This window comes from Schistocerca piceifrons, chromosome 11 (genome assembly GCF_021461385.2).
Source record: "Schistocerca piceifrons isolate TAMUIC-IGC-003096 chromosome 11, iqSchPice1.1, whole genome shotgun sequence".
Taxonomy (NCBI): domain Eukaryota; kingdom Metazoa; phylum Arthropoda; class Insecta; order Orthoptera; family Acrididae; genus Schistocerca; species Schistocerca piceifrons.
In genome coordinates, this window is record NC_060148.1 from 85,971,074 (window position 1) to 85,988,484 (window position 17,411).

Sequence of the window (17,411 nt, forward strand, 5' to 3'; positions counted from 1 at the left end):
TCACTTGTCGAGCTGGTTTTGGTCAAGGCGAGCCAGGCGACTTCCATTGTGATGACTGTTGTTTGCTTTCTGGGTCGTACCCATAGCACCATGACTCATCACCTGTAATGATTTTGTTGAAAAATGTGGATCATCTTTGAACGCGTCCTACATTTCGAGACAGGCTCGAACGCGACGATCCCTTTGATCTCCGGTAAGAAGCTTCGGCACGAATTTTGCTGCCACTCTTCGCATCCCCAAATCGATGGTCTAGATGCGCTGAATTGAGCTCCAGGACAACCCGGACAAGTTCTCGAGTTGGTCGATTGTCCTGCGTCGATCTTCACTGATGAGATCACAGATTTTGTCGATATTGTCTTTGCTTGAAGCAATTGAAGGTCGACTGGAACAGGGCTGACCTTCAACCACCATTTCTCCCTTTTTAAACTGAGAAAACCATTCGTACACTTGCATTTTACTAAGAGCATGGTCTTTGTATGCTGTCTGAATTATCGCAACAGTTTCTGCTGCATGCTTGCCGAGCAAGAAACAAAACTTCACTGCCACACGTTGTTCATAAGAACTAGCCATTTCCTCATGCCGCGTCTGCACTGTACACACACTGAAAGAACTGCCAAAGAAACCACGCTTCTCATTATTGGGTGACGCCGCGTGGCGGAATGACTCAGCAGAGATCCTACTATAACCCTCTGGCGGCGAAACCTGCTACTACAACTACACGATGTCAGCATTATGATTCCGATTACTTTTGGGTCCCCCCTCGGGTCCTTGGGTAGGATTTTACTTTATACAGCTGGTCATGGTGAAGTAAACTGAGAAAAACTGTAGTCTCAGACTATTCACCAGATGACTGAAGAACTGAATATCAGTGTGAGTTATCATTGGTTGCAGAAAGAAGCAGATACATATGTTTGCATACCATCCTGCAACATGCATCTGGTTCTTTCTACTTACTGGTCATTTGGTTTCCTGAGTATCACATGAACAGAGGAATATTACAATAGCAACTACTAGGTGCACAGTGAATGGGAAATTACAGATTGTATCTGGCCTCAGCAACCAGACTGTGGCCATGTGTGTACATGTCCAATGTTTACTTCCAATGAAGGCCTTGTTGGCCAAAAGCTTACTTTTCAACAGCCTTTCTGCCGTGCCTGTATGCGACTCAGCATCTCTGCTATATCGTGATCAGCAAATTATAGATTGTCATTTATTTGCTAGACAGACTTTTCGCCTCATTTTGTTGCCCTGGGAGATAAATATTTTACATACACTATTGAGTGCACTTGGAAATAATGTGTGTTGCCTTCATACTATGCACTTAACTTTAATGCAAGCACAATAACTGAACATTTTCACATAATGTGTGTAAATTGAATACTTACATAGTTCACAACGAGAGCCATCCCAATTTGTACTTCTGGTTCTTTCTTGATTCTCTCTGTAAATCTTGCAGCTACTAACAGGTCTTTTGGAATCTGAAAATAAGGTAAAAACATCACTGTCACTGGATACTGCATATACATCTTTGCACATACTGGTCATAGTTTATTAAGACTCTACGGTACTTCCTTTGTGATATTTCTGACAATGTTTCCTTTTGAGATTTCTGGAGATGGCCGTCCAAAAATGGATCGCTCCGGGGCTGTTTCCTGTGATAAATGTCAATGAGAAATGCAATTTTGGATATTGTGGTTCAATATGAAATTTACGTACCTAATTTAGACAGTGGCCTAAAATTTGTCTGGTACAGTTTAATGACACTGTTGACAAAAAATGTTAACAGGAATGAGTAATTGGAGCATTGGTCGCAGACACATGTTCTATCGCACACAATTTTTTATAATCCCATCATACACCAGTCGGAAAAACTGAATACTGTCCATGTTTGCTGTCACCAGTGTTCCGCATCCACATCCAGACTCCACAAGCCACCTAACTTCAAGTGTACTTTTGGTATTGCTACAAGTTCCTCCTTTTCTGTAACTGAATGGTGCGAGGCGGAGGCAGTTGGTAAGCCTTCGAATGAGCTCTAATTTCTCTTTGGAATAAAACAACAGCCCCAATTAAACTTCTAACTTAATTTTAAAAACCATGGCCAGTTTTAGCCATTATCCAGTTGTTATGAAAGCAGTAACTGTAATTGAACTGGTCAATGATCCTGTTTTCACCACAAACCCAAACATGCAATACACCACAAACCATCTGATTATTTGATACTTACAGACACTTGGAGAACCTGATACACTCTGACGAGCAGATTACCCGATACACAAAAATACTTCACAAATCGACTGAATAAATTAAAGAAAATTATTTCACTTAGGAACAAATATATTAAAATATAATATAAGAAAATACTTCAACAGCCAATGAAGAAAGGGTTACAAAACTACAAAAAGCATACAGACTTACATGGAACCATTACAATAAAAGAAATATTTCTGTCAATGCCAAATTAAGACATTACAAAACAGTAGTCTTACCTGAGGCCTTGTATGCCTCAGAAACAACAGTAATCAGAGGAAGAACTAAAATCAAGGAAATGGAAAAGCAAGAGAGGAAAATTCTGAGAAAGATCTATGGGCCAGTACAGAGACGGGGGATCTGGATAGAGAGACCAACAAAGGAATTGTACAAACAGGCAGAGACAATTACAGACAATATCAGAAAAAGAAGGGCAAAATTCTATGGGCACATTCATAGGATGAATGAAAATAGGCTGACCAAGAAGATTTTTAACATAGTGGTGACAAATAAGATGAAAACTAACTGGGTAAAGGAAACCATGGAAGACCTCAAAAATCTAAACATCTCCACAGAAGAAATATCAAACAGAGGAAAATACAGAGAAAAAAAATCAACAAACAGAAATTCGAAGAAACACCAAAAGAGAAGGAACCAGGCAAGAAGTGGACAGAAGAGAGGAAGAAGAAACACAGTGATTTTATGAAAGGTTTTTGGGAAGAGAAAAGAAAGAGACAGAAAAAAGTGCCATGAATTTGAAATGTACCAATTTATGTACCGTATTGTCATTGTGAATATTGATTGTGTTTTAACGCTTTCCTTAATGGGGAATTAACGATGATGATAATAATAATAATAATAAGAAGAAGAAGAAAATACTTCAAAATGTGAAAGGATGTGTTCACTTTAAATTTGAGAGAAATATTTGAAAAGAATCAAATTTTTTGTGCTTGAAAAGAATTAAATCTTCTGTTATTAGTTTTTAAATAAATATTGAATTGTAATTTGAAGAACTTCTGCAATGTAAATGTTATAACACATAACCAAACTATAAAGCACATCTTTCAATTTAAACCATAAAAATGTAACATCTATGAGTTACAATGGGACACCATCATCGCTAGTCATTTTGTATGCGAGTTAATGTTTGGTGAGTGTTAATGTTAGCCACTTAGCATGTAAGTCTGCCAGTTCTTGGAGAGAAGGGAGACATGTTTGTTGATTAAACACTAAGTAAATGTGATACAAACAGCTGCGACTTTTGTTCAACTTGTTGACAAGTTACAGAAGTAGAACCTAAACAGTCCTTTAGCAAGCAAGTGAAATCAGAGTTGACAACAAAGCCTAACTGATGACAAACCTACAGTGGAGAATGGCAGCAAAGTTAAGTAATGCTAATTTAGTTCAAAAATTTTCGTGTAGCGTTGTTGGATTAACAATTGCACAACATAATTCTAAACCAAATTATGCTTTTAACAACATTTGGATGACACTATTGAATACCATTTCATTTTAAACATTAGTAAAAGGTAATGGAGGAGAATGTTATACATCAAAAAACAAAGTATAATGGAATTATTTATATAGAGAAGAATGTCACAACAGGCATTATCAACAACAGGTTGATAAAACAACTAGTATCGAAAAACAACACCTCCACAAAAACCATAAAAACAGAATAGAAAAAAATAATATCCTATAAATTCATTCACAGTTTAGGAAACAGATAAGTTCTTGTGACATATATTCCCGATGAACTGAGTAAACACACAATGTGTGAGTAACTAATCCATTAGAGCCCAGCGTTGAATTAGTGGTACATCTGACAGAGATGGAAGGGGTCTCTGTCTCTATCTCTGTCTCTTTTATTGTTGAACATCTGTTCTTTCAGTTTTTTACCAATTGTTGTGGGGATCAGTCCACTACTGTGAACAATTGGCAACTGAATTTAAATATATTTTTCTACAGCCAGAATGTCATCACAACATGAATTTAGAGTAAGCATAACAAATAAAATAATTTATCATTAAGGTTCAAAAAATGTAAATAGCTCCTTAAAGTGCCAACACAATTGTCATTTACTGAAAGTTATGCAACATCATTTCATATTGCAGACACACACGATACATTTTCAGCATTACATAAAAACTGTCTTTTGTTTGTTGGGTACTTCTGGGACAGCCCTTATACACTGAGGTGACAAGAGCAATGCGACAGTGATATGCACATATACAGATGGCAGGAGTATCGCGTACACAAGATGTAGCAGGGCAGGGCATTGGCGAAGGTGATATTTGTACTCAGGTAATTCTTATGAAAAGGTTTCCGACACGATTATGGTCCCGTGAAAGGAATTAATGGACTTTGAATACAGAATGGTTGCTGGAGCTAGACGCATGGGAAATTCCATTTCAGAAATTGTTAGGGAATTCAATATTCCGAGATCCACAGTGTCACGAATGTGGCGAGAGTACCAAATTTCAGGCATTACCTCTCACCACGGACAACACAGTGGCCGACAGTCTTTTACTTAACAACCGACGGCAGCAGTATTTTCGTAGAGCTGTCACTGCTAACAGACAAGCAACACTGTGTGAAATAACCGCATCAATCAATGTGGGATGTACAACCAACACACCCGTTAGGACAGTGCGTCGAAATCTGAAATTAGTGGGCTATGGCAACAAGTGACCGATGTGAGGGCCTATGTGAACAGCACGGTGTCAACTGCAGTGCCTCTCCTGGGCTCTTGACCATATCGGTTGGGCCCTAGACGACTGGAAAATTGTGGCCTGGTCAGGTAAGTCCCAGTTTCAGCTGGTAAGAGCAGGTGGTCGGATTTGAGCACAGCGCAGGCCCCATGAAGCCATTGATGAAGATTGTCAACAAGGCTACGTGCAAGCTGGTGGTGTCTTCATAACACTGTCTTTACATGGAATGGGCTGGGCCCTCTGGTCCAGCTGAACTGATCATTGACTGGGAATGGTTATGTTCAGCTACTTTGAGACCATTTCAAGCAATTCAAATGAATGAATTTTTACGGATGACAAGGCACCATGTCACTGGGACCCCAGTTGTTTGCTACAGGTTTGAAGAACATTCTGAACTATTTGATTGAATGATTTGGCCATCCAGATCACTCGTGATGAAACCGGCAACACTTTCGCAGTTATGGATGGCTATAGAGGCCGTGTGGCTCAGTATTTCTGCCAATGCCTTGCATCCATGCCACGCCTGGTTCTGCACTACATTAGTAAAAATGAGGTCTGACAATATTAGGAGGTATCCCATGACTTGTCACTTCAGTCTAGGCCTGTCTTTATAGGTGATTCGCTTATCTATAGTTTTGTAGATGACTGTTGCTACAGAATGCTTAGCCCTGCCAGGAAATACGCCTCAAGTCTTGCAAATGCAATGCAAGGTGGTCTTGTAGACTTTTTTAAGTAGAATCTGATTCAACAGCTAAATGTGGTTAAACTAGGAATATTCTCATACAGAACTGAAAACAGTAAGTAGAGAAAATTCTGTACTTTGTCATGTGTTTGGACTAATGGCATTTTTAATACTAACAGGAACACAGATGACTGACATTTTGAGAAGACTGATGACCCCAATTTCCAAATAACTGGAAGGAGAGACAGCCCTGCTCACATTTTAATTTAGTTGAAAAGATTGAAAGTTTCGGTTTTTAAGCTACCGTTAGTATTTTAAAGAATAATGATATACAGAACACTCAGGAATGTACTAAACTGATTAAATGGCTATCGCTGTTCCTTCCAGCAGGACCAACCTGTCTAGAGGTCTTAAGATCTGATATGGATGTGTATCCAAAACCAGCAGTCTCAAAAACAAAAGTTTTCCTGGCAGAAAGAATGTCCCAAAAGACGATGGAATTAAAATCACAGTACGACCATGACAGCATTCATTTCATACAACAAAATACTTGTAATAAATGCGTCTTATGCAACACAGTATCCACATTTCACACAAAAGAAAAGAGATCACAAGGTGTCAGCAGATACTGTGTAGAGTTTCTACAACCAACTATCCATGGTATAAAAATATTATTTCTACTAATGCCACTACTACTGTCTCCATTCAGTGACCATGAAAAGATACACACACTCAAAAACAATGAATCTGTATCTTTTTTTACATAAGAGAATTATTGAAACTGCTTTTCTTGAATCACATTTTCACAGATACACATTCACAAATTTTTTTGTAAATTCTAACACAAACAATACATGCATTCATTATGCTCCACAGATGTCATCCAGGACAGTCTTCAGGGATATGTAATGAACCAACTAAAGACACAGAAATCAGAGAAACTGTTGTTGTATGCTCTGTTAAAAATAATGTATACTGTATTAACAATAGACTGTTGCTATACTCCATATCTTTATATATAATTGTGCCCTCTAAATATAATTGAGTAAATTAGAAAGCAACCTGCAACTCTTAAAAAACTGCTGCCTCTTCAGTTTCACTAGAGAGCTCCTGTTTATCTACTCTTAGCAGCTTTACAACCTCTGAAAAATGCACTGATCAGAAGCTATGTCTGGAATCTGCGCTTCATAGTTTCATATCTGTCACAAATTCATACTATCTTCCAAACACTGAACTTATGTGACCTGGTGATTGAAGATGCAGAAAGAAAGGAATGATAACATATGCTTGATATAACATACTTTTAACACATCCCAGAAACTGACTTAATTTCAATTTCATTAATATTTTATGGTGACTTAATCCGAACAGAAATTACCACAAATATACCAACTGTTACACATACAAGGTAAACACCTTGAAGCTGGTTACAACACATTACCCAATGAAAGTCCTCAAAACTGCTGCCACAAATACTAACTGAAAGATCAGTACTTTCCTTTTGTTCACCTCATGGTAAAATATGGTATTATACTTTTAGGATGCAAAGCATGAGGTATTGGACTTTTCAGATGCAAAAATCAGTTTTAAGCATAATGGAATGAGTAGAAAAAAATGTAATATCATACCACTGGTCATATGTATGTCCATGAGATTGTTGTATTACACCTACATGAACATTAAAAAAAACATGCAGCTAAAAAGCCAAACTTATTACATAAAAATGCAAAATCCACAATTATAACATGTAGGTGGAAGAAAAAAGCTAAAGCTATCGTCAGGTTGAGAGAAACATTACACAGTGAGAAAAAATACGCTGTGTGCTGGGACTGAATGAAGTCTTTGATACTATTTTGCCACCACTCAGGCAAAGTGTCACCTTTCCAAACACATCTATACATTGGGCTACATTAATGATCGGTCTGTCAACACAGTTTAAATCACAAAAAATATAGTTATGACCCTGTTGTCGTCTAGTTTGCACACATGACATCACACGCCACAACATCATTACATCATGGGAGAAAGCAGAAATCTGTTACCATTAGGTTCAGTTGATCTATGTAAAGGTTATGGAGTTCAGGGAGACGCTACATAAAATTTGATGTTCTTAATTGGTATAGAAAGTATGAAGACTTTTGGGACTTCAAAAAAATAACCTTCCTTTCGGGTCAACAGAAGCGTCCGATCCCACGCGTCGGCTTTGACCCGTGACGTAAGGGTGTTGTCGTGTGTGACGTCATGACGGCGCGGAGTTTGGTTTGAGTGTGACTGTCTCCAGTTCTGTTTAATCTTATTTTATTTGCTTTTCTGATCTGTTCGTTCTATCTCGTGAGATTTTTTTTTAAATTTAAAAACACTTATTACTTATTTTAACTATCTGTTTCCTCGAACTTCTGTTTTAGTTTATTATACTTATCTTTCTGATCTGTTCGTTCTATCCCGTGAGATATTTTTTTTTTTTTTTTAAAGACAAAAAACACTAATCAGCTACTGAAGCATCTTTATCTTCTATAGGTTGCAGGGGTTACGACCCCTGGGGAGGTGGGTGGGTATTCATGCGTGGCTGTCTTCACTTACACGTTGTAGCTACGCAAGGCGTCTAAATTTGTTTATATTTAGTTCGCCGCCCCCCCCCCCCCCCCCCGCCCCCCACCCAAAACACCCCATTTCCCGCGCTTGTCCCGTTAGTGTCATTAGGCTTCTTGTGGAAAGAGTGTGTGTGTGTGTGTGTGTGTGTTTCCGCCATATTTGTGACGTAAGGGGCAAAGCAGACGGGTGGGATCGGACGCTTCCGTATTTCCAAAAACACATTTAAATACTGAAAGGGCAGATACCAATGTTATCAGAGAAGTAACATAAATACCCACTATACTTCTCAACAGACTTGTCACATCTCTGACCACATCTTGTAAATAATATGAGGCCTAATAAAGTATAATTCAATACAATGGAACAATGTTCTGATTAGTTATGCGAATTTCAAGAGTTTATTTACATTCTACAGTAACATCTTCCACGCAGACTAAGTCTTTCTCGAAAGTACCGCTTTTACTTCACTGACCTCCTGTGTTTAAGGGGCACTGCGACAGAACCTTCCTTTCACACCGCTACACAAATACTGATTCCATAAAAATGTCTGCATGACGAGATATAGACCTCAGATTGAAAGGAATCACATGTCATCGCAAACTGGTTCTAATGACATCAGATCACAGAAACCGTGTACTAGTATAATACTCCTTTAGAGATATTATTACTGGAAATGAAATTTGGAAGTCTTGCATCCAAGCTGCTAATGGGACACAACGACGACATCCAGTATAATGACATTAAAGAGCGTTTAGGGATAAGTGCTCGTTTCCTCGCGTTTCTAAGCAATACAAAATTTCGCGACGAACGACAACTATGTTAGGCTACGTTAATATCGTGACTAATCTAGCTACGCACGGACGCCAAGTGAGACAGAACCGAAAAAAAGAAACCTTTGCGCGCGATTGTAGAGAATGAAATGTTTATTACCGCGAAAGACTACTAATATATCCATACTATATTATTATTACTACAACTAAAAACTTTGGAGTGGTTAGTAGCAAAACTGCTTAAATCCCTGACACAAACACTTTATTCACTTCTACCTGAATGGAAATCAGGAAATGAAGTTTTATTACTTAGAACTGTACCATATTTCTTCGATATCAATTCAAGAGGCCTACTTACATATACTTCTGAATGCGAATCACACTTACCGCCTATGAACCATAGCTAATAGCTATTAAATCCATTAACCAACGCCCGCAAACATTCGAACTCTGACGGAAAACATAATCGTCGACTCCAGCGCCACTTCTGCCAACCATCTGAGATGCACAAATGTTGTGCGAAACGCTTTTGTTTCATTGAAAACAGCTGTTCAAAACAACAGACAATGTTTATTTTCAGGAAACAAACTATTTCTATTATCTTAAAACAGTCAGTACTCAGTAGTTCGGAGACCAAACACACGAAACGGTGCCAATTTTGCGTTTTTACCATTATGTTTCTCGTAGTTGTATGATAAGTGTCCATTAAAGAACACCAACACAGTCGTCAGACATTTTTCTGTTATGTTACAAAACGTTTGTTTATTTACCCTCCAATGTAGTGCGTTGAATAGGGTGCAGTTATTGTCAACGACAGATTGTTTTCGACATTAAAAATATATATCAACATGGTCATGTAGATAGAAGCTAGCAATGGGAGAAAGAACAGCTATTTTTTTGCTGTTGAGTAAAGCAAGATTGCTCTTCAAGGTAGATATTTCCTTGCACACTGTATTACGTCAAATTTACCTTGAAAAAACTATATGAAGACAGCTATTTAATGCCTAGACTACACGAACATTATAGCCAGTACATATAGCTTAGGTAAACACGAAGAATATATAGCGCATTAGAGAATAATATTTAATGCAGTGTCTAGTTGCTGCTTCCCTTATGTACTGTATACCTCCAGAAAAGATTTCCCAGACTCTGAACATTAAGCTTCGAAAGCTGTACCCACTATAGCTGCCATGAACCATATTTCGTATAACTTGATCTGATAGTAGTTACACTTACATTTTGTGACATATGTAGAAGGTAATGGGCTAACTGATGTGCTTTTACGTTTACAACTGTGGTGCACTCACGTTTCTCTTTTCCACCCTTGTTGTATCATCGCCGTTTTCAATGTCGACTGCATCATCCTTAGCAGGAGCATCCTCATCGTATTCATCTTTGGGGAAGAGACACAGTATACATAATTAAACACCACTAGTGATTTCCAGAAGTCTTTTTGTACATTAAGCTTACATAGTCGAAATACGGTTTAAATAATATGTAACACGTTTGGCTGCCGATCTCACAGATTCCGATATTTCAGGCAATAAAGTGTACTAAAATGGCTTTTTCTGAAGACGGCTTTAATGCAGCGAATCACTGAAACTACAGAATTTCCTAATACGCAAGTATAATTACGTAAAATAAGGATTACACCGTGTTGTCTTCCGAAGCATTTACATTACAATGGCAGCTGCTTGTTTTGCACCTGTCAATCAATAACAGCACAGGACACGTGACCCACGGCGATTTATTGCGAAATTAATGTTCATAACACAGTCTGTGTTTCACGTATTCTCACTTGGCGCGAAGTGCGGACGCCTGCGCAACTTTTTTTTTTTTTTTTACTTTATTGTTATTTTAAAACCTGGACAACAGGCAGGCTGTCAGCAGCACACTACGCTGCTCTTCAGCCATAGAAGACACAAGCAGCAAAAACAGTGAGAAGACACATAAGTCACAGAGCGGTGGGCAATAAAACAGGAGACACATAGAGACAATCACGGAGCCGTTCACACTCGTCGATAATCCACACTGCTAGCTGATGAGACGACGCACAACCACTGAAGATGATGATGGCACTGGTGAACGATGGAGGGGACGGTGAACACTAAACACTAAACACACAAAACACTGATGGCGGCGACCTCCGGCGCGCGAATGTCCACGTAACGTGTGCGAGTCCGGGGACCTGCCAAGAGGGGTAGAAGGGGGAGGTGGGGGAGAGGGGAGAAAAAGGATGCCAATGGCTGAGGAGTCGGGGGCAGGAGGAGAGGAACAGGGGAGGGGAGGCCCGGGGGAGGAGGGGGGGAGAAAAGGAGGAGGGAGGGAAAAGGGAGAGGAGGGAGGGAGGGTGCACGGAGGAATAAGTACAGGAGGAGGGCGGGAGAATCAAAGTTGGTAGGAGGGGTAGATGGAAGGGAGGAGGGCATCATCAGGGAGGGGGAGCTGGCGGAAGCCACCTTGGGAGAGGGTAAGGAGGGTGGAGAGGTGGAGACCGGGTGGGACGTGCGAATATAGGCGCGGCAGCGGGCAGGGGTGGGAGAGGATAGGGGAGACGAGCGGGTGAGGAGGATCGAGTTTGCGGCGGGAGGTGTACAGGATCCGTATCCTTTCAAGGAAAAGGAGGAGGTGGGGGAAGGGGATGAGATCGTAGAGGATCCGCGTGGGGGAGGGGAGACGGATGCGATAGGCGAGGCGGAGAGCATGGCGTTCAAGGATTTGGAGGGATTTATAAAAGGTAGGGGGAGCGGAGATCCATGCTGGATGGGCATAACAAAGGATAGGGCGGATGAGGGATTTATAGGCGTGGAGGATGGTGGAGGGGTCCAGACCCCACGTACGGCCGGAAAGGAGCTTGAGGAGACGGAGGCGGGAACGTGCCTTGGCTTGGATTGTCTGGAGATGGGGAGTCCAGGAGAGGCGACGATCGAGGGTGACGCCAAGGTACTTAAGGGTGGGAGTGAGGGCGATGGGACGGCCATAGACGGTGAGATAGAAATCAAAGAGGCGGAAGGAAGGGGTGGTTTTGCCTACAACGATCGCCTGGGTTTTGGAAGGATTGACCTTGAGCAACCACTGGTTGTACCAAGCGGTGAACCGGTCAAGATGGGATTGGAGAAGGCGTTGGGAGCGCTGTAGGGTGGGGGCAAGGGCAAGGAAGGCGGTGTCATCGGCAAACTGGAGAAGGTGGACGGGGGGTGACGGCGGCGGCATGTTCGCCGTGTACAACAGGTACAGAAGTGGGGAGAGGACGGAGCCTTGGGGCACACCGGCGGAGGGGAAAAAGGTGTAGGAATCGGTGTTATGGATGGTGACATAGGAAGGACGGCGGGAGAGAAAGGAGCCGATCAGACGGACGTAGTTAATGGGAAGGGCGAAGGTTTGGAGCTTGAAGAGGAGACCGGAATGCCATACGCGGTCATATGCACGTTCGAGGTCCAGGGAGAGGAAGATTGCGGAGCGACGGGAATTAAGCTGTTCGGAAAGGAGATGAGTGAGGTGAAGGAGAAGGTCGTCGGAAGAGAAGGACGGCCGAAAGCCACACTGGGTGACGGGAAGGAGGCGGTGCTGGCGGAGATGCTGGTGGATGCGACGGGTGAAGATAGATTCCAGGACCTTGCTGAAGACCGAGGTAAGGCTGATGGGACGGTAGGAGGAGACGGCGGACGGCGGTTTGTCAGGTTTAAGGAACATGAGGATACGGGAGGTTTTCCACAGGTCGGGGTAGTAACCGGTGGACAGGACTACATTGTAGAGCCTGGCCAGGGTGGAGAGGAAAGAGACAGGAGCTTCACGAAGGTGACGGTAGGTGACACGATCGTGACCAGGAGCGGTGTTGCGTTTGGTGCGGAGTGTAACAATGAGATCCTGTGTAGTGATAGGGGCATTGAGTTCCGTGTGTGTAATGTTGTCCAAGTACTGGAAACCAGGAGCGAGGGGAGGGACAGAGGTGTCAGTTCGATCGCGGATATCCGGGAAGAGGGAGTAATCGAACTGGGGATCGTCGGGGATGGAGAAGACATCGGAGAGGTAGGAGGCAAAGTGATTGGCCTTACTAAGGGTGTCAGGGAAGGGGTGATCATCGTGGAGAAGAGGATAGTAGGGGGAGGGTTTAGTTCCGGTAAGGCGACGGAAGGCCGTCCAGAACTTGGACGAGTTGACTGGTAGGGTTGCATTTAAACGGGTGCATGTCTGTCGCCAGTCCCGGCGTTTCTTAGCCGCGAGCAAATTACGAACGTGTCGCTGGAGTTGCCGGTGGCGTCGTAGTGTGTCCGGGTCACGCGTGCAGAGGAAGGCACGGTAGAGACGACGGGATTCACGGAGGAGGAGAACGGCCTGTGGGGGTAAGGTAGGACGGTGGGGGTGGATGGCGACAGTAGGAACGTGGGCCTCCACGGCCTCAGACAAGGTCTGCTGGAGAAAGGAGGCGGCATGGGTGACAGCATGGGTGACATCGTCAGGGTGGTGGTAGGTGAGAGGGTGGCTATCGACCTGGGTGGAAAGGGTATCCCGGTAGGCATTCCAGTCGGCTCGGGAATAGTCGTGGACATACTTAGGGGGAGGGTCAGTACGAGGGCCGGGGCGAGGGCGACGACCGTCTGAAACGGTGAGGAGGACAGGGAGATGGTCGCTACCAATAGGCTCCAGGACATCCACCGTTATGCGGCCAAGGAGGTTGGGGGAGGAGAGGATAACATCAGGAGTGGAGTCGGATTCAGGACAGGTATGCTGGGGGATGGGGACGAGGTCACCTTGAAGGGTGGAGAGGAACCGATGCCATCGCCGTAACTGGGCAGCGGAACGACTATGGATGTTGAGGTCGGCGGCGATCACGTAGGAGGAAAAGGTACGATCGACGTGGGAGAGGAAGTCGAAGGGAATAGGAGCGTTGGGGCGGACATAGATGGTGGCGCAGGTAACGGTAAGGCCGGGGAAGAAGAGACTAAGGATCAGGCGTTCGGTGGGGTCGGGAAGGAGAGGTTGGAGCCGAACGGGGATCTGGCGGTGGTGACCAATGGCAACTCCGCCACGCGCAAGTGGGAGGGGATTATCGGAGTGGTGGAGGAGGTAGGGCGAAGTGTGGATGGTGCGGTGGGGTTGGAGGAAGGTTTCATTAAGGAGGAAGGCGTCCACGCGGTGGGTGGCAAGTGTATGGAGAAAGAGGTTCTTGTTGGCAGGAAGGGAGCGGATGTTGTTGAAAAGGATACGTTGCTGTCGCGCCATGATAGGGATTTAGACGAGGGTGTCGAGGCGGGAGAAGGTGAAATGGGCCTGGTTGTTGGAGTAGGTGGCGTACATCTTGAGTTGGAATATGGAACGGGCGGCGAGGGAGATCTGTTGGAGGGTGTGTGGGCGCTGAAAGGGATGAACATTCTGGAGGACAATGGTAAGGAACCTGATGATGTCCTCAGCGGTGGGGGGGGACGAAGGGAATTGCCAGGAGGGGTGGGGGCGTCCAGGGGACGGACAGGGACGGTGAGTTCAGGAGTGGTTGGAGGGGGTCGGGCTTTACACTTTTGGGAGTAGGTGGGATGGGGGAGATTGCAGGTATTGCAGGAAGGAGGGGATTGGAGGTTAGGGCACTGCCTGAGGAAGTGCGCTTGCCGACAATGCGGGCAGGTGGGGGCCTCGCGGCACTCAGCTGTGGGGTGCACGTTATAGCGCAGACACCTCTGGCAGCGCAGGGATTGAGGAGGGGAACGGGAGGGGTCGACCTTGTACCGCTGGTTAAAAAGGAGGGCACCCTCCTTCAGGAGACGGTCAATGGAGGGGGCGTGCTCAGAAAAAACCCGCATAAGGCGGGTGGGACCGGCAGCGTTATGTATGTGACGAACCGCACGCACCTCCAAATGGGGATGCGCCTTGAGCTCCGCCAACACCTCCTCCTCCGTGGTCACTGGACTAAGCCGAGTGATCACGGCGATGAGAGTTGGCGGGCGACGCGGAGGTTGGGGTTGGCGGGAGGGAGGTGGTGAAGGAGCTGGGGTGAGAGAGGCATGAGGGCCAAAGCGGGTGACAGGGATGCGGGAAAGGAGGTAGGTGTGGAGGGTTGGGCTGGGGGAGGAGATGAGGACCGAATCTCGGCGAGGAGTGAGGAGGGAGATGGGGGCACCAGGACAATGCTGGCGAAGGAAGAGGGTGAGGTTCCGGGCTTCAAGGAGAGAGGGATCAGGACGGGAGAGGAGGTAGCGGTAGGAGGAAGGGGGAGAGGAGGAGGATGAGGGGGCAGGGACAGGCGGGGAGACTTCCATGGCATCATGGGTGGGGGAAGGAGGGCGAGGCACAGCCTTTTTGGAAGCAGAGGAAGCAGGAGTGCCACAGGGGCGCTTGACGGCGGAGGAGGAGGTGTGGGGGACGGGAACAACGGGAATGTGGCGGGGAGGGGCAGGTCCCGGGGCCGGAGTCGGCGCCGGAGATGGTGACGGTGACGGTGAAGGCGAAGGCGACGGCGGCGATGATGATGACGGTGGCAGTGGCGGCGGTGATGGCGAAGGTGACGGGGAGAGCTGGGCGTGGGCAGTGGCCCGACGGGCCACCACCCGAGCCGGAGCTGCAGTGACAGGCTGGGGGAGTGGGGGGAAGGGATCAGAACGAGAGGAGTGGGAGGAAGAAGCGGGAGAGGGGGCGACAAAGATAGGTGGTGAAGGGAGAGTGAGGAGAGGCGGAATGGAAGGAGGGGGGTGGGACTGGGCACACCAAGTTACAGTGGTGGAGGCGGCGGAAGGGGAGGTATAGACAATGGCGGTGGTGGTAGTAGTGACAGTGGTGGTGGGGGCGGACATGACGGGAGAGAGAAACAAGAACGAACAGAACGAAGAGGAAAGGACAGAAACTGGGGACAGACAAAGATGAAGACGGATGAAGACGAAGACGGCCGTAGACCAGGGTCAGAACGGCGGCGATGGCGGCGACCAGGCGGCACCGGATGGCGGCGGCGGCGGGCACAGGATGGCGGCGGCGGCGGCGGGCACCGGCGGCGGCGGCGGCGGCGGGCACCGGCTGGCGGCGGCGGCGGCGGCGAGCCCCGGCAGGCGGCGACGGCGGCGGCGGCGGCGATCAGCAAGCGGCGGCGGCGGCGGCGGCGAGCACCGGCAGGCGGCGACCAGGCGGGGGCGGCGAGCCCCGGCAGGCGGCGACGGCGGCGGCGGCGGCGACGGCGGCGAGGACCGGAAGGCGGCGACCAAGCGGCGGCGGCGGCGAGCACCGGCAGGCAGTATGGACGGCAGGCAGACGACACGGCAGGGAAACGGCGGGGATCTTCCACGTCGAAGGTGCACCCTGAGAGTAGCCCAGGCAGTGAAACTCTTCGATGAAGAAGAGAGGGAATCCAACCCTCGAATCGCCTGCGCAACGGGTTGAAGTGGTATTCGCTTGGCGGCGGCGCTGCAGTTATTGCGTGAAAATGTTTTCGCATGTCTCTCTCACTTTTAATAAAGACATTTTAAACAGTAATTGTCCAGTTCCTTTGCCATCAAAAGCTGGAGCAACGCAGAGGATGTTCCACCGCTATGCTATGTGAAGGACTCTACTATGATTTAAACTACAGACTGGGTCATGTACAAGTTAAGAGAGGCACCATATGATGGCAGCAGCAACACAGTTTACTATTTTCTTCAGTATTTGCTATCATATAGGAAACATGTGAAATAATTGTCGATCTTAGGAGAAATTTTATTAAGAACTCTCATTTAATAACAAAATTTTCCAATGAAATGTATTTTGCAATAATGTCATACCATAATTATTTTCGTAGTCGTAGGCGCTAATGACTAAATAAGCTATATATATGATGCAAGACTCGCATACGGAGCGATCCCACACTGGATGGGTATACCTGAACCTTTATGAATGAGTTCAAGATTTAACCTTTCAGAGTGACGTCTTAGCAAAGATTTAGGTTTACCCATCCAGTGTGAGCATAGAAGATGTAACAAAGAGAGAGGAAACTCGGTTGTTCGCAGTATCGAATTCCCTTGGGAGAAAATAAAAAAAGAAAAAGAAAAAAAGCTTGGAAGTTCTGATTGCTTTACAAACGAGTTATTGTGCTAAATATTTGACGTCAAATGCGTGAGTGAGAAAAGCTTAAGAAAGATTTGAAGAAATGTTTAAGGTTTGTTGGAAATAGTTAAGTGCTTTGATTATGAAATACTGGATGAATATAGTCTGGGTAATTTGCGCTCAGTTTTAAGCAAATGCTGGTTCTTCACGCATTTGAATGTTTATGACGTCATATTTCCTGAACTGTGCGTCGTACAATGATATAATTTTGCAGGTAGTGCATACTGGCTCCAAAATGTGTTTCGAACAGTGTTAGTACTAAAGAAATAACAATTCAAAACATCTTCATCTATAATCTGCAAACCACCGTGAGAAGCATGGCAGAGGGTGCATCCCATTGTACAAGTTATT

The 17,411-nt window shown here is 45.3% G+C and overlaps 1 protein-coding gene across 1 annotated transcript in view; it reads right to left on the reverse strand.

The window, feature by feature from the left end:
• LOC124719729 overlaps nt 1-16,909 on the reverse strand; it is a 173,880-nt gene extending 156,971 nt beyond the window's left edge. Inside the window, exons 1-3 of the mRNA XM_047244931.1 lie at nt 16,837-16,909; nt 10,310-10,395; nt 1,386-1,478 (exon numbers count right to left, since the gene is read on the reverse strand). Of these exons, the coding sequence (XP_047100887.1) occupies nt 1,386-1,478; nt 10,310-10,395; nt 16,837-16,909 (252 nt within the window). The remainder of the gene's footprint in view (nt 1-1,385; nt 1,479-10,309; nt 10,396-16,836) is intronic.
• Between the last annotated feature and the right edge of the window lie 502 nt (nt 16,910-17,411).